A 24,835-nucleotide genomic window follows, 5' to 3' on the forward strand; every position below is an offset into this window, starting at 1 on the left:
CCCCAGCATAATGATGACGATTTATAACCCCCTGCTCTTCAGAGTCCTACCCACCGCTTTACAAGTAATTCAATCACAGTTTCAATCAAACTTTATTAGTGCAGCATCTGTCATGCAGTGTAATGCGACTCCAAAGTGCTTCACACACCCAACAAATGCTAATAAGTTACACATTATGAGACAAACGCACGCAAAACGTACAAATAAGAGATCAGATCTGTAAAGAGCCAGTGGCATTACACACCCTCCATCACGCTTTTATTTAACCTGCTTTATTTTATTTATCTAGTTAGACTAATAATTAGATGCAGGGTTTGTGAAACATCTGGAAAAGGTAAGATAAAAATCTGGAAAAGGAACAAAATGTAGCAAAAATCTGCTTAACTCTTTCTCATGTTCCGAGTTTATGAAATAAGTGCACATGCTCTACTTTTTCCAAGTGTTTTTACTCCTGTTACACTTCCTAAAACATGACCTCGTTCTATACTTTCCCTCACTTTGTCACCCTGGAGCTTCCTCTGCTGTAAATATATACATTTCTTTACACAGCAGACTGAAAATATGAGCCCTGTGGAAGCTCCAGACTCATTCCTCCTCTTCTGTGATGAGTTCTGTGAGTCGATCTGTTGGCTCTGAATGCATTTATGAATGAAACGATCCTCTGATTACACTATTCACAGATTCTGTGGCATTATGTTCATTAGTGGGGATTTAAACAGCATCGCACTGAATCCCCACGAAAAAAGAAAAAAAAAAAAAACACAGCACGGTGAATGGCACATCCCATTAAAACATCATCATCATCATCATCACGAACCAGCAGAGATGCCGCAGTCCTCCCAGCAGTGATACAGTTTGCTAATATTTTGTCATAACCACACCATTTGGGCTGATTTGTGATGCTGAGATAGCTTCCCTGATGTGATGCCAGCTGAAGCTTAAATGAGAGCGCCGCCTTTTTACCTCGGCGAGCAAATTCATTCTGTGGGAAGATGTGCACAAGACATTTCTTCAGCTACAGTAAAGGACAAAAGCAGACACATCTGTATAAATCAGTGTTTATTGTGTGTCTTTAATAATTTAATAGTGATGGACGGTGCTCAACTTGGCGTGTTGCACCACCATGACTTTTTCTGCTGTAGTGATCTAAGGTCAGCCTTAATCTTCATCTCTGGACTCACGGACAGACTACAGATTACAATGATCCCAGTCAGCTTCTGCTCCCCCCCTCCGTTTGATCCACTGACTGAGAAGCATCAGTCTAAGGCACATGTAGCTTAATAGGCAGAGGCACCAAACCAGAGTGGCCTCTTCTTCAGAAATTAGCAGCAGCTCACGTCAGTCTTACATCAGTCTCTATGGAGACCACAGCCTCTATAAACTTAATGCACTTTCAGCAGAAACTAAGGCCGGCTAAGGTGTAAGATTCATATTCTTGCACAGACAGGCAGATCACAAACAGCTGTGCAGCTAGGTTCACTCTCATTATCCATGTCTGTGCTCCTGTCCTATAAGAGTCTAATCTGCTTTTGTTTGTTTGTTTGTTTTGTAGCTCTGTAGATCTCTTTGTGGAAGTCGTCTGCTATGAAAAGAGGCAGAAAAGTGCGGTTGTCTGGTCCTGGTGCTGATTTGGGTTACGGTGCTGCAGCTCTCTCCTGTTTCTCTTTGTAGACTCGCAGAATGGCTTCACACACAAACTGGAACTGACACTGCAACAAATAAAAACACAAAATATTATTAGTTACTAGAAAACAAAGCAGTTTCTGATGTGATAATACTGGCAAAATAATGTAACTTTCAAGAAAAACTCCACGTAGAGAGCGCATTAGCAAAAGACACAGTTCAGTGAGTTTGCAGTTCTGATGATGATGGTACCAGGACGAAGAGTCAGAGGAAGGAGAAATTAAACTCAAACCTACATGTGTGACATTAGAGGGAAATCAGAAGAGTAACCGAGAGAACAATGTCACTGTGAGTAAAATAATAGCGCTGCGGTGAGATTGATAAAAAGCTCTCAAACAGCTACTGAGACGCCTGATAGTGTAATTGATTTGTAAGAAATTCATCTCTGTCCTGTTTTCAAAGAACTGCATTACCAGTAAGAGTCTGTCTGGGTGGTTAAGAAGCCTCAAAGACAAGAAGGATGAGGATTTTCATGGGATTTTAAGAAAAAAAAAACCCAAAAAGCACAGAATAACAGCCACATTCTCTCCCAACATTAAAGGACGTCCTCTGAATGTTTCCATTACTGATACACAAACATATGGGGGAAACCTGAGGAAGTGCTCCATCAGCACAAAAACATCACAGAGATGAATCCTCAGGGAGTGGCTCTCCTTTCCAAAATAAGGGTGATAGTGGTAGCAGCAGAGGCTCAGGAGTATGCTTGAAGCAACGAGTAACACCTTTCCTCTCCTTCGACAGCTACCACCGAGGTGCTACAGAGCACGGCTTCCAACCCCAGCTTGTGCTAGTGAAGCTTCTCATAAGCCGCCATCAGTATTATACAATGGCAGTCACAAGGTTCTTAATTAGAGTTACAGATGGCAGGAACCAGCAGATGTCCACATCTGTGACAGTGGGCTTATATAAAAGGGCAATTCTGGAAACAGCAAGTCTTCTCTCTCTTTCTGAAATCTCCTGTGGAGTTGCACAAGGTGGTTTAAGAGAAAACTTTCAAGCATGCAACTAATTCTTTCAGGATTCGAAAAGCCTTCTAATAAACCAAATCAGCTAGCTAAGCTCAATATTATTTTCCAGTTAATATCTGCACGTTTAATGTGAACCCATCCTTTACCCTCACGCAGAAATGAGCTAAATACCTCTAACTTGGAGCACAGCTGCTCCAGGTCCTTTTGAGCTGAAATGTGCCAACTGGAGTGTCTCGGATGATCCTGGCGATCACCTATCAGCTGCTTGCCGAGGAGTTACAGGTATGTAGCAACCAGAAAGAGATGCTGAATTGACCCCGGGCCCCTCTGGGGAGGAAATCAAGGTTTGGAACTTCCTCCCGGAAGTGATTTTTAATCTATGGCTCTCTTCCACAGCTTGTATTTGTCCCGTCTTCCTCTCTGACCACCAACTGGTTGCAGGAGATGACTGCAGCTCCCTGAGCCTGGTTCTACCAGAGGTTTGTCCCTGTTAAAAGGGAGTTTTTCCTTCCCACTATCGCCAAAGTGCTTGCTCATAGAGGGTCATATGATTGTTGAGTTTTTTCCCTTTTCTCTGTAACACTGTAGGGTCCTTACCTTACAGCTTTGTTTAGCTATCTGTATAATCAATAAGAGCTGGAATCAGAGGAGTACACAGGGCCTGAAGAAGGGATGGAGCACAGGTGTAAACAGACGTGCAGCTAGGGCTGGGCCATATTATACCGTTCACGGTAATACCGGTATAATGTTAGGCAACGATAAGAAAATGAAATATTGCGATAGAATATGGGTAAAACGCCGCGTAGTGCTTTTGTTTTCATACGCACATGGCAGAAAAAATAAGGTGGCGACGGAGAATGAGAAGGCCGAAAGCTGATCGTTGAATGTAACAGATAAACCAGAATTGGTTTGTAAAAATGGTGCCAACTTCAGTAGTGTGGAACTGGTTTGGTTTTTGTCCGTCAGATACCCACCAAAACACAATTTTTGGTAGAACATCCAAGCAGCCAAAAAACCTGGGGCTGCACAGCGTCAACGCAAGGGGTGATCCACGTTAACTGGCTAACGGAGATTTGGGGTGTTAACGCGGTTATGGCGTTAATGTCATTAATGTCATTTTAACAAGCATTTGCACTGTTAAAATTTTATATAGCTTTAATGCACATAAAAAACAGCTGCTTGTTTAAGTGAAAATATATTGAATATATTGGGTTTATTGCACTAATAAAGTTGTGAAGTTGTAAAGTATTTTGTCTCGAGTCAATTATATCGTCAGTTATATTGTTATCGCAAATTTCCAAATATATATCATGATAAATATTTTTGGCCATATTGCCCTATGTGCAGCATACAGAAGCTACAGGACAACAGTATGTTCAACCTCCAGAAGCTCCTCCAGAATGAACTGAATGGAAATGTGACTAAAAGTACTGTGAGCACCTTTTAGGCTGTCTACAGTCCAACAGCCAATGAAAAGACAGAAAAACAGAAAGCAGCTAGAAAATCTCTTCAGATACAGATTATCATAATAATAAAATCATAAAATAAGGAGGTTAATGAGGCAGAGAACAATCACAGAGTACAAATCCTTGTTCTGTCTCTGTACCGTGGTCTGAACCATCATGGCTCGTTGATCTCTCAGTGTTTTGACAATGTCCAGTGGGGACATTGGCTGACCCTGGTCCAACTGACTCAGCGCCGTTTCCATGGTGATCAGAACACCTGTCCGCCCAATCCCAGCGCTGCAAATGTAATTCAAAACAAACACGGCATTAAGTTTAGAGGAGATGAAGGTGCAGGGTGTGCTGGCAGTTTAAGTATACCTTGTGTATATGTGTGTGTGTGTATTTGTGTGTTACCTGCAGTGTACCATTAGTGGCTCTTCACCTTTCCTCCTCTCCCTGACCGAGCTGATGAACAGCAGGAAGTCTGAAGGGTCGTCCGGTACGGCGTGGTCCGGCCACGCGACATACTGCAGGTGTGTGACTGCACGTTCCTCTCCCAGCTAAACACACGAGTACAAAAAACAGAACACACAAATGACAAACAGATAATGAGAGAAATGAAAATGAAAGCGTTGCATAATCAGTATTTAATATGATAAACATGGAGCCTTTTGGGAAATATGCCCACATTAGACGGCACGGGGCTGCAGGCTCAAATACTCTGACATTATTCAGTATGAGAGGAAACAAAACACCACAGAGAGAGCAGTGGAAAAAAAAAGAGCAAAACAAGCATGTGGCCAGTAGGTGACACCGAGATTAGGAAGCGAGGGAGGGACGCAGAGAGATGAAAACAGGTGGAGAGTAGAGAGCACAGAAGACCAGAGCTAAAGGGAAAAAAAGTGAAGGCAGGGAAGAGAATGGCTGAGCTGAGAGTTTATAATGGGCATGTGGCCTGTGACTCCTGTGACTCCATGCAGGGATTAACTCGCTCTGCCAGAGGAACAGATGGGCCCACGCAGCAGTATCTGTGTACGCATGTGTGTGCATTCATACTTCATGCCTCCTTGAGCATTATCTGTTTATTTACCTGCTCGCCCAGAAAGGTGATGTGAAAGCCTTTAATCTGATAATCTGCCATATTACAATCAAGCAAACTAACTTCTCGCAAGGATCCTCACGTCAGCACAGCAGCCCACTCCCAACGACACACAAACGGGGCCATGTAATTTGTCTGTATTCGCTAATGCACATGCCCACCCACCCACGCACACATACAGACCAAACCACCCACATGGAAGGGACTTGTATGTTGGCTGCAGATAAGTTTGGCAGCTCCCTGTGGTGAGCTCCGTTATGTGGCATATGGCACGAGCATGATACATGCTACTGCAACATATAAAGAGAAAAGCCATGTGTTGGGTCACTGAGGTCATGCCTCTCCGTGCTCCACGTGCACACGAGAGCAGGTGGGAACTTTGCTGTGGATAAAATGCAGTTCCTTGAATAGCCACTTGAGGCTTCAACTAAAAGTGAGTTAATCTCCGTAAAAACCCATGTTAAAATGACCAACTTCAGCCTGGTACAAAAACAGTTTTAGTCTCTTTTGCTAATTTGTCCCTTTGTGATAACTGTACCAGAGTAAAATGTTTAAATAACTCACCTGTTTAAATGTTTCGTAGGCTTAAAGTTTTGAGTGGGAGCTGTCTTTTGGACATTTTTAGTAGTCACCTAATGCAAGATGTGAGTGGGGGTCGAGGCGCCTGGGAAGGTATCTCAAAACTGTGTTGTAGACGGCTGACAGTTGGTGTCATAAGCCATCCCCTCGGTTCCATGGTGGTCGTTCACATTGGACATACATGGCCTATTACTCTCCTTTCAAGGAGTCTCGTAGTGGTTTCACACGAAACCTCTTGTGGTACTGACCCATACCTCTATTTAAACCTTGGCTCATGTGATGAGGCACATCATTAATAGTAGGGACAACCCCCATTAGGGTTTAAATACCTGGGACTCTCTACCATTTGGTTTCAGAACTCTTAGATTTCACAAATCTGAAAGAAGTCATCCACCTTCTTTCCAAGCTCTGAGAACTGACTGAGAAACTATGCTGGCACTTTGCAAATCAATTTACTACTGATACTTGATCCTCTCAAAAGCAAAGAAAGAGTCTGAGAATCCCAACTGTGCACACAAAAAAAAAAAAAAACAGCCATGCAATGACGCAATGAAGAACAAGCTGACCTTTCAATGTTTTCAGTGTTTGCTATCTTTAACTTCACCCTCTGCAAACATCACTCCGAACTATGTTACAAAACAGTTGTTTGTTAAACAGTTTTTGAAGCATAAACTTCAAATAAACAAGCTGAGATTTTCCCTCAAATCTTTGTCCAGCAAACCTTTCAGCTATGGGGGGAAACCCCAGCCACACATGCCGTGAAGCTAAAACAGCAAAATTTTCCCCTTTAGTGATGCTGGTGACTTTTCCCTCATTAGCCTGTGGCAATAACACCAAGTGGCTACAACTAAATATTTATCTATCTACATCATTACTAAACCAGAATAACTGAGAGAATGGACACCGTTTCAAGTTAGACATTCATATTAAATACAGGACAGACATTCAATGTTAAGTGCACAACACTAATCCACAGGCTCAAAGGAAGTGGTGAGTTTTTGGCAAGAGATATCAGATTTCATTTTTTTCTTTTACTATCCCACATATCAGAACCAAATTTTCCAAGCTGTTAGAGCCATGTTGGAGGGAGTATTGAGACTTGGACGCCAATCACTCGCACATGTTTTGTCCCAAAATAAAGTTATTCTGGAGAAACATCTGTTTGCTGCTAAGTAAAATACTACAATATGGGTTCCACATTACTCTTGAGGTCTTCTCTTTCTGTCTTCTGTGGTTAAAAACACTGGTTTGTAAAATACTTTTAGTGGCCTGCAAATTTTTTTTGGTATAAATCCAAATCATCAAGCCTCAAACAATGACTGGACACTGATAACGATGGAACTAAGATCTAGAGCAGAAATATTTACTAGAAAACAATAGAAACAAACTGCTGTTTATCAATGAACTGAGGATGCCGCCGGCAAAGGAAGCCTTATGTACAATCTAGGGTCAAAATACGAGGGCAATCCCAAAAGTAAGGTCTCCTATTGTTTTAGAAATACGAACAGTATTGTTGACTTTCTGCCTGTTGGGACCACAATAAACACTGACAGGTGAAACAGTGGAAAAACTCAGAAGTGCATTTCAGAACTGGAGAAGAGGAATGCTGAGCAAGGGTGTCAGGATTCTCCACGACACGGCGCGTCCACACGTTGCCCGTCAAACTGTCGCTCTCCTGCAAAACTTTGGTTGGAACTTCATCACCCACCCACCCTACAGTCCGGACCCAGTGACTACCACCTGTTCCCAGAGTTGAAAGAACATTTGTCTGGAAGGCGAAACTGCGGCGGCGGCAGCGGCAAGCAGCTATGACATGGGCATTGTAAAACTGCAACAACGTCTACAAAAATGCATCGACCGAAATGGTAATTATGTAGAAAAATAAATAAGTCTTCAAGCTTTAAAATGATGTAAATATTATGGAAAATAAATGGTTGTTTGTATTTCTAAAACAATAGGAGACCTTACTTTTGGGATTGCTCTCGTACATTGCAGTAGTGTTTTTTAGCTTGTTTTGTTTTCCTGTCTGTGTAATAAAAACGTAATCAGGGAGTTAAAAAAATAGAAAACAAACACTTAGAATACATATAATGTGCTGTTTGCAACTTAATCTAGGTTTACATACACAGTGCCAAGACAATCGAGACAATTTATACTCCAAAATAAAGAGCCCATAGGATGCTGAAGAAAACTCCAACAGCAAAGTAACCCTTCTATGAACAAGGACTTGGTGACAGCGGGAAGGAAAAACTCCCTTTTAACAGGAAGAACCCCCAAAAAGAAGCAGGTTCAGGGAGGGCCAGCCAGTTTGAGAGGACAGAGAAAAGAAAAACTAGTCGATTAACCGCTGCAGTTGCTTTTGCTACTGTACCTCTGTGTGTGTCAGGGTGAACTGCCGCGTCACGTACGCCAGGTTACACTCCTCCGAGTGGCACTTCACTCGCATGGGCCCATAATCCTTGGTTTCAGGTGGATGCGGCCAGTACTGGTGGCACTTGGTCTGCAAAGTGTATGACATCACCAACAAATTGCATTACTTCTGGCATGAGTCATGAATCAGGATAGAGTTTACTACTGCTACTACATCAGCTGCGCTCTGCTCTCAAGAAATCAAAGTCATATTAGCAGTATGCTATGTTCCACCTGGCAATCTGAGGAACAAAAGCAATTCATCAGGAGCAGGATGCAAACTGAGAGTCAATATGTGTGCGTGTGTGCGTCTGTGCAATCCTCAAGTAGAAAGAAACTCAGGAGACTTGATGAATATCAGGAAAATGATCAATTAATGAGAACATCTGGTTTCCAAGCAACAGGCAAGCTGAGACAGAGACATGTGCATTCAGCAAGACCTTGATATCTCGCTGCCTCGGCGTGGATGCGCCTTCACCCTCGAATTATTTATCTCATTGGCATCCCGCTCGCACTTTATATTTAGCTATTCTGTACACCGCGAAACACTGCAATTACTCACAACAGTGCAAAATAGATCATTTCTGTGTGCCAACATCAACGCGGAACCTTCCAATTACAGCAATCATGTGACAAATTAAACGTGAAACAGCATGTAATCACTATGTTAATGCACCGCTGATTGTGAGTTGTGTAATTTCAAGCGTTTCCCCTCTCTGTTCGCTCTTTACTCTTTACAACGGTGGCTGTTACAGGATAAAAGCTCAAAAGCATAAAATGATGTATACCCGTCCCCTCTCTGTTAGAGTTGTAAGCATGATGATGGTGTGTGTCTGTTGCTCCCAAACAGTCTGCCAAAAGTGAGTGAAGGTCTGTGGTAGTGGACCCTGAGCTGCAATGTAACGTAAACATACACCAGACACCGGGGGCGCCACCTGAGAGAAATACAAGGAAACACACACATATACACACAGAGAGACACACAGAGTGGATGAGTTTACATTAAAACATCAAACAGATACAAGCCCAAGCAGCAACGTCTGTGGACGAAAGAAAGAAGCTAAGGTGGAAGTGCCAAACAACCTGCAGTTCCTATAGTGGCCACTTGAGGCTTGCTCCAAGAGTGAGTCAGTCCACACAGACTTCCCCCTCCTTAAATGATCATGTTTACAGCATTAAAGTACTTTTGGTCTCTTTAGTCAGTTTAAGCTAAACTGTACAAGGCATGAATTTCATAACTTAGAGCTCCAACCATATGTCCCAATAGAGTTTCTTTATATTTCCGCCTCTGAGGAGCCTGACTGTTTTGTCATTTTTAAGGTGGTTTGAGGTTGAGCAATTGTTTTCCTGACTTTCTGAAAGTCATTCAAAGGTTTTGTTTGGACATGGGCTTCTTTTTCACTCATCTTTAGTCCAGTCCTGGACCACTTTGAGAGTAACATTTTTTTTGTGAAGCCACTTAGCACTGATCTAAAAGACATAACCCAAAACATGAACCAGTATTGTGTCTACACATAACAGAAACAGAACCAATTTTAAATGATATATTTAGACCTTTGTTACTAGCAGCCTGTTGCAAAAACACATAATTTGTTCCCATTTAAAGATAGCGCAGTTTGACAGACATAAAATAGCATAGAAGTGACAGGTCTAAAAAAATATTTTCAGTAAATGTAGAGTATCTGAAAGTCATGTCTTTCAGAAACAGGAAAAAAAACACCAAGGCCTGACACAGTGCCTGAGAGATGCATCTGGACCTTTAGCTGATCTATCTACTCTTCACTGAAGCCTCGTCAGAAATGGTCTCAGTGAAGGCTGGCTGTCAAGAACCCATTCTTAAGGGAGGGAAACAGGGAGAAAAGGCTGAGGTATGACAAAGTACAGAAGGACTGGACTGAAAGTTAGTGGCAACAGTTCTGATACAGTGATAAATCAGGAAGAGGTCAGGAGAGAAGTGCAACAGTGTCTCCAGGCACTGTGAGAGCATAATGTGTCATGAACTGGGTCTGCATTTCAGCCAGCAGTGTTGGGAATCTTAATGAAAATAGGGTAGAACATACAGATTTTTATCCATCATTTGAAAAGTGAATGTCTTTCAAGAAGTCTGGAGAACTATTTCTGAACACTACTTAAAGAAATAGCAAGACATCTTTACTAAGAGAGGTCAGGATGTGTTGAAGAATAAAGGTGGTCATATCCAAATATTGACTTTTAAGCGTGACTGAACTGTTTTTGCCTTACATACTGTATTTTCATGTATGCTTCACATGTTTCAATAAATTACTGCATTTATTTCCCATTTCCCTAGCAAAATCTAAAGAAATGAGGGGTTTGGCACAGTACTGTACGGTCACTTCTGCATCCATAAAATCAACAAGTGTGCAGACACAATTTTGAATTAAAAATAAGACTTGGAAGTGGCTATTTCAATTTTTTATATATAATCTATGAACAAGACACAGTTTCATATCAGTAATATTTACCGTGATGTGGCTGGCATTGATATAATCCTCCTTACCCTGCAGCACCACTCTGGTAGTGTCATCTGAAAGTAGAGGAGGACAGCAGTGTGAGAGGGTCACAACAGAGCTGTCAGCAGACCCCAGGCTCAGCCAATTAAATTTCATGAGGAGTCACAGGAGAAACTTCCAGATCAAGGTTAGAAAGTCAGCACGGAGGTGGGTGGTGGGAGGAATTGAGGGATGGGGAAGCACCTGGCTGTGATGAGACCAACAGCAGGGCATAAACAAAGAAACAGGAGCACTTACAAGGCAAAATATCCCTATATCGATTCTTCTCCACGTTCTCAGGGAGCCGAGCACAGCTCAGTGTCAAACCGGGCTTCCTCCTGTATAAATTCTAGAAAATACAAGCACGTAAACACACCGAGAAACATACACAAACACAAACTACAAATTCCAGGCCAATCACGGTGTCTTGGCTTTAAATCTTCATGGATCAAATTCAAGTGAAGATTAGGGCCAGCATCTGTTCAAACACAAACACTTAAAAGCTTGTTATGATCCCTCACATAACCGAGAGGGACAAACTAAATCCTGCTTAAAATAATAAAAAAATAACACAAATGTGCCCGCTCGTCATTCATTCACGTCTATGAACATAGTAGACCTTAAAATAATAATCCAGTATTCAGCTCCAATTTGCATCTTAAATACCTCGAAATGGAAACAGAGTGAGCCTGTCTGTATCCCCCTCTCTAGTTGCCTCATGGATTCCTCCAGTGTGGGGGGGCGCTCTGACGGGCCAGGTGAGCGTGGCTTTTCTTCCTGTGGTTGGATGTTGAGCGTGAGGGTGGGCAGCGAATGCAGCAGGGGTGTACCCCGGCCTGGACCTGTTTTAGAAGGACAGTTCAAGGCTGTAATAAATATTCATTGAAACATGACAGACAGAGTGCACACTTGGATCACATGCTGTCTCTGACAGCGACACACAAACATACACACACAAACATACACACACAAACCTTTACGTCTGATGAGCAAGGTCAGCTGCCTGGTGTGCGACTCTCTGCTGGCTCGTATGAACATGACAACCTGGTCATGTGTGTGTTCAGAAATGTCTCGACCGTTGATTAGCACCACCAGGTCTCCTTCCATGAGTTTGGGGTCGCTTCGATCTGCCTACAAACAACAGTAAACAAACTTATGAAGCTTATGAAGTGATTTAAAAACATTCTTACTATCATACATTTTGTCCACCAGAGATGTGCGCCATGGCAGCAACTCAATGCATTTAGACATGTAGATATGGTCAAACCGAGCATCAGAAAGGTGGGAGAAAGATCCTTAAAGTGACTTTAAACGTGCCACGGTTGTTGGTGCCAGACAGGCTGGTGTGCTCATATCAGAAACTACTCATCTGAGCCAACCCAACCATCTCTAGCGTTTACAGCAAATATTCTAAAAAAAAAAAAAAGAAAAGCAATATATATACAGGGAGCAGCAGTTCTCTGTGCTATAATACCATCATCCCGGTGGGTGATAGGATCCGCCAGGGCTGCCCTTTGATTCTGTTCATAATTTTTATGGACAAAATTTCTAGCCGTAGCCAAGTAGTGGAAGACTTTCACTCGGGTGGTCTCAGAATCTCATCTCTGCTTTTTACGGATGATGTGCTTCTGTTGGCTTCATCGGGTGATGGCCTCCAGCTCCCACTGGACGAGTTCCTGCCCCAAGTAAAGGAGTGCAAGTATCTCGGGAGAGCGGGAAATGCGGTTTCAGCACTAATCCATCATGGCGAAGAGAGAAAGCTGAGTGTAAAAGTTTACAGGTCGATCTACGTCCCTAAGAATGAGATTGTGGATACAAGTGGCAGAAATGACCTTCCTCATTTGGGTGGCTGGCCTCTCTATTAGAGATAGGGTGAGAAGTTCAGCCATCCAGGAAGGGCTCAGAGTAGAGCCGCTGCTCCTCTACATCGAAAGGAGCCAGTTAAGGTGGTTCGGGCATCTTACAAGGATGCCTCCTGGGTGAGGTGTTCTGGGCATGTCCCACCGGGAGGAGGACTCGGGGTAGACCCAGGACATGCTGGAGAGATTATATCTCTCGGCTGACTTGGCCGATAGATATAAACTCGGACATAGTCCCTAAAATATTACATTTTTATATTTTTCTATCATATTTATACAGTTAGAGTGTCAAACATTCATATTAAACATGGCCAGCATTTCAAAGACTGTGGTCAGCGTGTTTAAAAGTAGCCGTATGAGGTAAAAACACAGGAGTGAGATGACTCGTAACACTCGGTATCCAAAGTATTTCATGCTTGGCACAGATTTTCTCATATTGTCATCTTAAGAGGCAATATAACAAGGAAGAAGAACTTATCAACTCCCAGGATAGAAACATGGAACTGGAAATGAACATAACAGGGTCCCTTATGTTTTCTGTTGGTTATGACAAAGATCATTAAAAATGTCACTTAATAACACATTTTAGAAGCTGGCACCAGAATATTCCCCATGTAGATTTCATCTGATGAATTAGCTCATCATTAGTGCTCTATTTCTTTACAAATACATAACCACAAGCCAAAGCTGAGTTTTTATTACCTGTTTATGTCTCATTGTTTTTTCATGTAAATTTGTGGAGCAATCTGAGTGCATTCTTACCGGCGAGTCGGGTTTAACATGCGATATGGCCAGAGGCATCTTCTGATCAACGCCACCCTAACAGGAGGAGGCATCAGAAAATTAAACAGAGGAAGAGTGCAGCAGTAATAAACATAAAACTCTGAGTGTGTGTCGTGAATAACAAGCACGGACCTACCTTAACATTAAAGCCAAACTTGCCCTCCTTATCGGGGGCAATGCATATTAGCATCAAGTCACCGTCACCAGGAGCACCCTGCATAGATGATAACTCATAATCAACACACATATACTGAATACACACACATGAATAAATACACCAAAACACACAGAGCTGATGGTAAGATAACAGACCTTATTGAACTGGGGTAAGCTATCCTCGTCTGTTATGCTGTCATCGGCTTGCAGTGAAATGTCATCTGTCGCTGGGTTATAATCGCCAGAAATGCTGAAAGACATTAAATAAACAGAATTTTTTTAACAGTTTGGATGAACCGAAAGCTTTGACACATTCCTATTGATGCAGGTCTGTTTTATTAGACAGCGTTTCTGTTATAAGAGATACTAACTGCTGAGGTGAACCCTGCCCCTCACTGGTCTTGGAGCTGCTCACAGACGCCCGGTATGTGTAGAAGACATCTTCCCCCTCTGACATGTCTTTCAGGTCAGAGGTCAGCTCCATCGAGGACGGGCGAGGTTTACGGATGCCGTGGCGAACTCGAGGACTTCGCCTGCCGCAGACAGGAGAGAGCGGTCACTTTTTTAAAAGCACATTACAGGAAATGGCACAAGAGGAATGAAGAAAGGTTTAATATGAAGCGCAGCAGAAAACTTAGTGCTGGTGACTGTACCAGTTGGGGGTGCTTGGGGGCGATCTGGAGGGCAGACTCTTGGTCTCCAGGTGCTCCGATGACAGCGACCTCCTCAGGACTGGGTTCCACACCATCCCCCCGACCACTCGCTGGCAGACTGGCCCACTGCAGTCGAAGACAGAAATGGCAAATCAACTTAAAATTTCTTTGCCTTCCTGTGAATAAGTATTGCATGGATGTCCAAGGCCTCACCTTTCAGGTTTACTGTTGCCCAGGCCTAGGTGCTGTGTGATCAGCTTTCTGTAGGACTGAAGTGTGGTGTTTTTTAGCCTGGAGCTCCTGGGAGAGCGGTTAGAGGAAAAGAAGCAGTGATGGTCCACACAGGATCGCCACAAGTTCTTACAGGTCTTGGGGCAGGGCAGAAACAGAGACATCTCACAGTCCTGGGTTTCTCCCTGCAACATGCACAGTTTAGGCTCTAACTTGGTCTTTATACTGTAAACTGTAGCATTCAAGGTCACATCAACTTATGCTGCTCAGGTTGCAGTTTTAACTGGCAATAAAATCTTCTATTGCCATATTTTCTGAATGATTTATTAGCTGTCAAGCAGAGAAATGCAGAAAAAATGTGCCAAAATTATGGAAATTAAAGTCAATGCCATATTTCTGTGCGTCTATGCACACAACGGAGAATAAAAATAAATCATAAATCTCCATGTGCCACAGACAAAACAGATATGCCAGCCAAGAGTGTAGTGTAATTAAGAGCAAGAGTTTGCTGAGGGCAGATTCCCAAACTATTAATAAGGAATACTGAAAGGGGAACTCACGTGCTTTTGTTTCAGATGTATATCAAAGCGTTTCCTCTTAAAAGAAATCTTGATGATGTTCCCCCTGCGTGGAAACAAAAGGACGGGATTGGTCGAAAGGTGATGAATCACGAGAAAAATCATAGAGAGAGAGACAGAAAGAGATGAGCTTTCATAGAAACATAAGGCCCAAAAAGTGCCACAGTGACAAGATCAAAACAACACCAAACAGAAAACATAACATATACACTTCTGTGCAAAAGTCTTAAGCCACCACACGTTTAAAAAAACACAACAACTTTACTTCCAAGCAGCCAGACTTTGTCGTAATTTTCAAAGTGCTCTTGAGCAATAGTTCTCCAGGCTTTGTGAACATCTTTGGACATTGGCTGCTTTTTCACTTAGTTTCATTCGTGTTCTTGTACCTGACCATTTTTGGTACAATGTTTTTTTATCTGTTAAGCCACTTAACAGTGAACTATGAATCATATGTGAATCATCTGTTATGTGATGATCATTTCATCACAACAGCCAAATTAACAAAGAACCAGTTTACGTGATATCTAAAGGCTCTTTGTTACTAGCAGGCTGTTGCAAAAACATGTGAACTGTTCCAATTTCTTTAGTTGGATCTATGAAAAAGATAAAGTTTGACAGGCATAAAATAGTATTTTTGCACCAAAAAATTGTTTCCCAAAGACATATTAGCTGAAAACTTGACATATCTTGGTGTAGTGTACATTGTGTGCCTAAAATTGTTGAGGAAACTGGACAGGTGGATTAGAAAAGAAGATGAAAAGTATTTTCAAGTCATGTCCTTACAAAACAAGAAAAACATCCAGAGACATACATCTGACCCTTCATTTGATCAACTTACTGTTCACTGAAGCCTCATCAGAAATGGCCACAGTGGAAGGGTGGCAGACAATCCATTCGTAAAAAAGGGAAGCAGGAGGAAAAGGCTGAGGTACGACAAACTAGGGTGAAAATCAGTGGCAACAGGTCTTGTATTGTCATGAATCCAAGTAGGAAGATTTTGGTTCAAATCATCATCAGTATATATGGAGGAGGTCAGTAAAGAGGTACATCAGTGGGTGTCTGCAGACATTTGTAAAGCTCTGTCATGGTTTGGGAATTTCAGCCAGTGTTGTTGAAGATCTTGTTGAAATTGAAGGAATTATGAACACAGAAAAATACCATCCAACTTTGTTCACCATGCAATATGATGTGGAAAGGGTCTGATTGGCCACAGCTTCATTTTTCAGCATGACAGTGAGTTGTGGATTGGCCTCCCCAGAACCAGGACCTTCAACATTATTGAAGCAGTGTGGGATCATGTTGACAGTGAACGGAACAAAAGGAAGTCAACATCCACAGCTTTGAATGTCCTTCAAGAAGCCTGGAGAACTATTGCTGAAGACTACAAGGAAGCTGCCCAACAGAGTTCAGGCTGTGATGAAGAATAAAGGCGGCTGTACCAAATACTGGCTTTTTTTTTTAGGTTTGAACATGTTTCACACATGTTACATTTTCTTAGCAACATATAAAGAAACGAGGGGTGACTCAACAAATTTTGGGAATGCAAAAATACCTGGATTTACATGGCAAAACAACAAACAAACACAAGAACAAAATAAAAGCTGCAGCATTAGGTTGTAATAGTACTCCAAATTAAAAGCTTGATTAAAATAAGATAAGCAGGACCATCACTCACCACGGGAAGAAACTGGAGCAAATCATATTACAGAATATTGCAACACCACTTGAAGCCAAACCCACCATGAGAGGGGCATTGTTGGTGTCCTGGGAAAGAAAAGATGAGGAAAAAGACAAAAACAATCAAATCTAAAAAGAAGAAGTAGAGGTCAACCCATGACACAAGATGTTAAAAGTTTAGTCACAGTACCGTGGCAGCATGCAGCTCCACTCCATACAACTCTAGCGTCCGTGCTGTGTTGAGAAAACAGAGCTCCACATCGCTCTTCTTAAGCCCTCTGAGAACATGCACAGTCACATATAACAACAGCAACTAACTGCACAACAAAGCAGCCATTTTTATTATTTCAGTGGTGGCTAGAAGTAGTGAACTGTCTTAATTACTTGTGTTGTGGATGCAGATCCTCCACTTTAGATAGGAAGTCTTCATCTTGTTCAGGGATGAAGTGGCATTTTGAGAGGTAACCAGGGAGCCAGGACGGACAATGATCTCCCATTTCCGCTGCAGATGGTGGAAAGAGACACTGAGCATCCATCCACACAGAACAACATAACCAGCAGCACACATCCGTGTATCCTGACATCTGGTGTACTGTAAGAGCTGCTAATTGAGAGGATCGAGAGCATCCTCACAGGAATAATTACTCACAAGGTTATTATTGAGCCATTAATCATTTGGGTTTTTTTCTAGGAAGAGATCGTGAGACTTACACTGCACAGCATAAGAAGCCAGCACTACAGCTGCGCTCAGTGGGCACTGCAACCTGCAATCATATTCGATGATTACACTAAACATAAGCTGTGCACAAGGGAGAGGATACTTGAATTTGATTTTCTGTTACTAACCGTCCTTCTCTAATGTCACTCCTGATCTGGAGGAAGTACAGGTGCCTGGAGGAACAGGACAAGAGGAACTTTTAACAACCCACACCTTTGTTCTGTAGCCTACAGAAAACCCTTTGAAGCGGTTTGACCTATTGGTACTGCTAAATATGTCAGCAGGCTAGCCTTACTGGCTACAAGTCAGAAGGTCCAGTCACACTAAAATATTTCAACAAAGATTTTCTCACACACAAATACCCCCGACTGTTCCAGGTTTTTCGCTTACACTGTAAAATCTCTCACTGAGGATCAAATGGGAATGGCATCACATGTTTTACACAGAAAATAACCATCAAATATCTGTTATTTTGGATCACCTGGTGTTGCAGATTTTGTTTTGAATGTTTCAATAACTGCTGAGGCTACTGAAAATCTACTTTCAGACATTGGTGTTGCCTTCAGGATCAATCCTAACAATTTTTGATGAACTGGTCCCTTTTCTATCCAGCGCTTCATGCCGAACAGAGCACGTAAGCGCCGTCAGCGATAACATTTAGTTCAAAGTTTCACAGAGCTGCTAGAATACCGCAAGACTCTTCATCTCATGCAGTCATCATTTGGAGGAGCCAGTGCTTCACATGAAACTAGTTATTTGGCCTAGGAGTAGGCCTGCAAGATGCAAAGAAAATCTCTGTTATTCAGTAACACTGTATAATACTGTAATGACAATATAACACAAAAAAAGCAAATACTTAAGTGTGCATTTAAGATGTAACAGCTCAAACAAGGGTTTTTCCCTTTAGTTTCTGAGAGGCTAAGGTACATTGTTGTAATGCTCAGGCAGTGGGAGGTTTTCTCATTTTCCCACTCGCTATTATCCTGCTGAAACTACTTTCCCTTATTCACAAGGGGGTCGCCACAGCAGGTAGCTCAGCATGCTTGACTTGGCAGATTTTTTACACCGGATGCCCTTTCTGACGCAACCCCCAAAGGGATCTGCGTCTCTTCCCAGGACCAAACCAGGGAGCCACTGCTAGCTACCTATCCTGCTCTTGGTATAAATATAATGTTCTCTGTCTGGCAGGTTTTCTTAGCAACTACACTACATTCCTTCTTTTGTGTTGTGTTTATCACATATCTTTGTATCCCAGTGACGATAAAAGTATTAACTAGTCATCACAACTTAAGAGTAAGCCAAACTACTAAAACCCAGTCGAAAAAATGAAAAAGCCATCTATGATAAGCGTCACGTACTAACCTTGTCTGTTCATCCTGCAGAGAGTTGGGATCAGAGATGAAGAATCGTACTCTAAAGTTCAGATAAAAGGGGGACACGAGGCCTGCAGAGAAATAGCAGCTTGTCAAAAGTGGAACACATCCATGGGCACAAGTTCACCTCAATCTTAAACTGTTCCTCTTTTCTATTAGAGTCTCTCTTTATCTAAGCATTTAAATTATATTTAAAATGGCTAGAAACATAATTCCAGCTGAAGGCAGTTAATTCTCTGCAGGCAGAACAACTGAGATACCTTTTATCTGCTTCTTCAAGGGCTTCTCGGGCTCCAACCATCTCTGTAAGAAAGGCATTCATTAAGTATAATGGCTAACTGGGGCTAAATAAAACCATTTATGTAAGCATGCCCCGTGGTTATCATCAACTAAACAGCAATCAGCATGTGCAGTGAGCTCACTGGAGAGTGTGTGTTGGCTGTGATAGAGGCAATGGCTGTGCTGGATTCTCTGATCTGCAGACTGAAGAGCTGCCGCTCCTGTAGGCGCAGGTGGTCGCATACTAGGTCCAACAGAACCACGCCTTCATCCTGCTTCTAAAAGATGGAAACAACAACAAACAGCATCACAACCAGCCAAACTTTCCGGTTGCTTATCTGTACACAAAAATACACCGATCAGGCATAACATTATGACGGCTGACAGGCGAAGAGAATAACACTGATTATCTCTTCATCACTGCACATGTTAGTGGGTGGGATTTATTTGCGAGCAGGTAAACACGCTGTTCATGTGTTAGAAGCAGGAATAATAGCCAAACGTTGGCATTTGAGCGAGTTTGACAAGGTCCAGATTGTGATGGCTGAACGACTAGTCAGAGCATCTCCAAAACTGCAGCTCTTGTTGGGTGCTCCCGGTCTGCAGTGAACCGAGGAAGGAACCAAGTGGTGAACCAGCGACGGGGGTGTTGGGTGCCAAGGCTCAGTGATGGATGTAGGATCCCATGCAGACCCCTTTGCATCCTCTTGTCTCTTGTCTGATCCAACAGACGAGCTACTGTAGTTAAAATTACCAGAAACGTTCATGGTGGTTCTGATAGAAAGGTGTCAGAATACACATAGTAATGGTGTCCATGCTGACCCCCATCCATCACTGAAGGCGCCAACAATGCAAGCATCATAACTGGACCATGGAACAACATGGAAGAAGGTGGTCTGGTCTCATTAATCGTATCTTATTTTACATCACGTGGTCCGGTGTATACGCGTCGCTTACCTGGTGAACTCCTGGCACCAGGATGCACTATAGGAAGAAGGCAACACCGGGGGGACAGTGTGATGCTTTGGGCAATGTCATGTTATGTGGATGCTACTTTGACACATATTACCTACATAACCACTGCCGCAGACCCATACACCCTTTCATGGAAACAGTATTCACTGATGCCTCTTTCAATAATAATAATGATGCGCCCTGCCACAAAGAAAAAATAGTTTAGGAATGGTTTGAGGAGCACAACAACGAGTTTGAGGTGATGACTTGGCCTCTAAATTCCCCAGATCTCAATCCAATCAAGCATCTGTGGGATGTGCTGGAAAAACAACTCGATCCATAGAGGCTCCACCTCACAGCTTACAGGACTTAAAGAATCTGTTGCTAACATCTTGGTGCTGGAAACCACAGCACACCTACAGGTAGCCTAGTGGAGTCCATGTCTCAACAGCTCAGGGCTCTTTTTACAGCAAAAAGTGGGGCTAACACAATATTAGGCATGCCATTGATCATCTCGATCTATTAAGTTTTGCTTTGCAGCAAGCTCCATAAGCTTATTTCTCACCATATTAGGCACTTCAACAAATTCTAACAATGGTTTTGGTTTAGATCCACCTTTCCTCAGAACACATCTTTGGTTTACAACTCTCCCTTCTCGAGAAAATTACTCTGTCACCCCCGGTCCAGCTGAAGCCATAACCCAGAAACCCTATAACCCATACACAGCCCACATCTGACTTTTCTTTAGGCTACATTTCACACTGACGAACAGAATTGACTGAGGCATATGACTGCCACAGCTCAGCCACAGGTCTGCCACATATGGGCCAGATGTCAGGTGTCACACCCAGCACCTGTCATAGCGTGTGTCGCCACAGCTCATGACATTTTGAGCTCCGCAACCACAGCCCAAAATGTGTCTGCAGACTTTTTTCTTTCGTTTTTATGATGCTTTTCTTTTTTTTACTGAACACCAACGTGACTTAGCACACCATGTGCAGACCCCTGCTGTGGAGTGTCTTGGCATGTATTAGTAAATCAGATAATGTTTATAATGTACACATCCAGTGACTTCAGAAAGCCCATCAGCAGCACAACATTCTGTACTTTGAGCTGTTCACTGATTTATGAATCCCTCTGAGGGACAACCCTACAGCTCATCTGCATTTCCTTCTCTCTTTTTCTTCCCACTTTCTGTTACAGGAAGCATATTCACATCACCAGAGGACCTTGTTTACTAGAAACTGCGGCAAACAAGGTGTGTTATTCTTTTGTAGCAATGCACACTATCTGGACACAAAATCCAGGTGATGATCAGTTTAAACCGCCTCTGCCTCCCTTAGAAATGCTTCAGTGAAAGTCGGCGAACCTTATCCAAACAGAAGCAGCACAGGAGCCAAATAAAGACAGTAATGGAGAGTTGGAATTGGATGCTCTTTATGACCACAGCACTCTCACTGCTCTCCCATTGTTCACATAAAAATGTTGCACAGAGCCTGTCCTGGAAGGCAGTAACACGCCTGTCAGTGTGTATACTGCCATCAGAGGCCAATGTGATACGCCGACAGCGTTAAAGGCTTCAAGTGTGGCGATCACTAGAAGGAGATGAGCATGCCCTTCGAACCAACGTCGCATTGTTGAGTGAGAGATGTGGATCAATGGGAACAGGAAAGAATAGTCTGCCACTTCATCACGTGTGACGCAACAATCATTAATAGAGTGCACGGGCAGAGAGAAGTAACATGTAATCTGCTCAGAATGGACATGTGTCTGTGTGTTTATGGGTGTGTTTGCGTGTGTGTGTGTGTCTTACGCACACTGACTCTGAAGGTCTCGATAGTGCCGTCCAGCAGCTGAACCAGGCAGAGCAGGTCCGGTTTTGGCATGTCTGTTACCAAGGTAACTCTGCCTCCCTCTCAAGACAAACGCCCTGCCCTCAGCCTGTCACCGAGAGGGGACCTGGAAACACACAATCACACACAACCACACAAAAGTGTCAAAGGTTTCCAGCCCGTTGTCTTGCACAGAAAGCACCTCCCTTCTGGATGACACTGTGTGGTGAGTAATATATGTGCCTGATGGAGCATCAGACTGCAGTGAGTAATGCACTGTGAATGTGAAGGAGTGACTGTAAGTGTATGTGTGCATGGTTTGTGTAATCCCTTATTATTTGGCCTGGGTCTGAACATGTCCCTTCCCTCTCCCTGCTGCTCTCTCTCTCTCTGCATCTCCCCGCCTCTCACAGGCAGCTGAATGATAAGAATGTTAAACATTTTCAGAGTTGAACACGCCCATCGACAGTGCTACAACTGATCCCAGACCAACCAGAGAAGGAATGCATGAACACAAAAACATGCACTACAAATGCACACATGCATGCATCCATGTATTCATACATGTCTGTGTGCACGCACGCTCAAAGGTAAAAACAACTCTGACACTGCGTTCCATGTGCAAGCATTGCATGTGTATGTACATACTTACATGTGTGCAGTCCTCAATTTCCAGGTGAACCGATTACTGGATCTGGCAGGCCTGTTTCTGAAAGAACACACAATGTCTGAGTTAATGTTTGAACACAGTGACACACTCTGAATATATTAGAGCAGAGCTGATGTCAATCTGATGACTGGTTTTCCATAACAACCCGCTCACAGGCAGACCTCTGATGAATTAACAAGTAAATGTTAGATTTAAAGGCAGATTCATCATCATGTGGCGACTGTGGCTTCACTGCGTCCTTTGCATCTTGTACCTATTACTCATATGTTGTGGCTCAATCGTACCAACGAGGGAACTGTTGACGAATTAGCCTATTTTATTGTGGTAATAAGGCATACTTATGCTATAACGTTACCAGCACACAAGTTACAAACGTGTACTGTGGATAAACTTAGACGATAAAGTTCAAACAACCCGGTTTGTGCTGCTTTACCTGATAAATCACTGAACAAACAGGGCCTGTCTCAGTGTATTAGGCCCGCATTTCTGAGCTCCGTCTGTCTCAGCCTGTCGATAATAAACTCTGTCGTGACCTCGCTGTACTTTGTACCACAGCGCGAACAAGGAACCTGTTGACAGCCTAAAGTTTCTCTGCTGCTACACCCAACAGGAGGAACGCACAGTACTGGCAAACTTTCCTCCAACCACCGCAGTCCTCGCTAAAGCCCGGCCAAGTTCATGTTTTCTGGGAAGAGAAAGGTTTAAAGGACATTAAAAAAAAGGCTTTACTACCTCAGTGGCGCCGCTTCAGAGACGGGTCATATCCCTCCAGAGTGTGCGCGGAGAAAACCTCGGAACGGGGCCTGTCGGAGGAGCCAGGTAAAGTAGGTAAATATCCGGGACAAGTTTCTCATCCCTGCCTGCGCTGACTCCGCGCGGCCCCGCCCCTTTCTGCGCGCCCACGCTGGGAGGCGCGCAGGCAAAGCAGAGGAAGTCTGGAGCATAGACTGTATATAAAGACAGCCTGTAAGAACAAGGCCCTGCAGTTTTATGTATGCTTGTGCTTCAGTAACAATAAAGCTTATCTTACTTTATCTTTTTAACCCTTCAAAGCCTGAATCATGAAATAATTGAAAAATATTTTAACAATTAAAACAAAATTAATTAGATATTAATTAAAAGCAGAACAACAAACGTTATTGCAAAATTTTAAAGTGACATGAAAATAAAATACACAATGAAATGTTTTAAGTTTGCACTTTACTGTACTCAAAGATTACATTTTTTAGAATTTACCTTTTTTGTGATTATTAAAGGTGACTGTGCCTTATTTTTATAATAATAATAATAAGATAATAATATATTAGTCTCATTAAGTCTGAGATCTCTTTTTCAAACCAGACACAAAAACTAAAAATATATACGCAAATTAAGACAGACAGCCACCTAATAAAACAACGCATTATACATGATCACATATTATATGTTTAGAAGTGTTATTCTTCCCATTTATTTATCCAGGACTCAATATTAGCTTTAATAGTTTTAATCTTTAATTTATTTAGTTTATGACAGGTGCACCACTGAGGGTAATTCAGAGTATGTGAAGTTTAAAAGCATGTTGGCATGAAATATTCATGAAATATTTTGAGAATATTCTGTATTAAAGCTCAATGAAGTGCTCTAGTTTCAAAACAGGAGAAGCACTGCAGCAATGTGCAAATACATATATCGTTTTTTCTAACCGCAGACTGATGATTTTATAAAGCTGCTCGCTCAGGAAAAGGAAAAGGTGGTTTTTGTCCAACTTTAGGATTACAAAAACAAGAAAAGCCTCCAAGGTTCTTCATCAGACTTTATATGCTTCAAGAAATGTTCTGGCTTGATGTCACCATCTACAGGACACTTGAAGTACTGCGGCTCTCTCCTCCATGTCCTCTCATAGTAATACATTATAACAAAAATACACTTCCAATAGCTCATACTGACCAAATACGAGAGACATGTAAAAACAAAACTGTCTTTAACTGTCATGGTGTTTGGTGGTAATGATATGCAAGTGTAAAATATTTGAAATTCCCACTTCAGACAGAGATTTAAAAAGTAATGATGGCACACAGTGTGAAAACCTGTCTTAAAATGTTCCAGCATAGTGATTTTAATTGTTCTTTGTACTGTATGTAAGCTGAAACAGGCAGAGATGAGATGCGTGTCAACCAGGTGTTTGTTCACCAGCAGTGAGTATTACACAAATCAAAGCAATAACACTGCTGACCACAAGTGGCATGCTGTTTCAGTAACACCCTCTGATGTTAACTGACAGCCCTTTGCTACTAGATGACTCATAGTTGGATGAGGCAGCCTTGTCAACGAAACTAATGAATTAAATATGTTTGATACATGTTTCATCACCTCTTTTATTACACTTCGTGACTTAAA

At 42.5% G+C, this 24,835-nt stretch overlaps 1 protein-coding gene across 4 annotated transcripts; it reads right to left on the reverse strand.

The window, feature by feature from the left end:
* Window positions 1-75: 75 nt before the first annotated feature.
* On the reverse strand, window positions 76-23,334 carry ptpn3 (protein tyrosine phosphatase non-receptor type 3). 4 transcript variants are annotated; one of them, XM_084943065.1, is made up of 27 exons: window positions 23,189-23,334; window positions 22,439-22,495; window positions 21,772-21,913; window positions 19,144-19,278; window positions 18,982-19,024; window positions 18,711-18,792; window positions 17,477-17,521; window positions 17,342-17,394; window positions 17,015-17,132; window positions 16,821-16,908; window positions 16,629-16,717; window positions 14,936-14,999; window positions 14,358-14,560; window positions 14,145-14,270; window positions 13,863-14,024; window positions 13,648-13,741; window positions 13,472-13,549; window positions 13,315-13,371; window positions 11,668-11,824; window positions 11,360-11,535; window positions 10,952-11,042; window positions 10,667-10,728; window positions 8,972-9,118; window positions 8,146-8,274; window positions 4,511-4,656; window positions 4,258-4,393; window positions 76-1,709 (listed from the first exon to the last, which is right to left on the reverse strand). In XM_084943065.1, exons 3-27 carry the CDS (start codon window positions 21,838-21,840, stop codon window positions 1,635-1,637), a joined length of 2,625 nt encoding a protein of 874 aa, XP_084799191.1. In that variant the 5' UTR covers window positions 21,841-21,913; window positions 22,439-22,495; window positions 23,189-23,334; the 3' UTR covers window positions 76-1,634. The 4 variants fall into 4 exon arrangements, with proteins under 4 accessions (XP_084799191.1, XP_084799192.1, XP_084799193.1 ...); XM_084943066.1 differs by having other exon boundaries at window positions 22,435-22,495; XM_084943067.1 differs by lacking the exon at window positions 8,972-9,118.
* Window positions 23,335-24,835: the final 1,501 nt, after the last annotated feature.

The sequence above is a fragment of the Perissodus microlepis genome, chromosome 11, assembly GCF_051167445.1.
Source record: "Perissodus microlepis isolate ML-2025 ecotype Zambia chromosome 11, ASM5116744v1, whole genome shotgun sequence".
Classification (NCBI taxonomy): Eukaryota; Metazoa; Chordata; class Actinopteri; order Cichliformes; family Cichlidae; genus Perissodus; species Perissodus microlepis.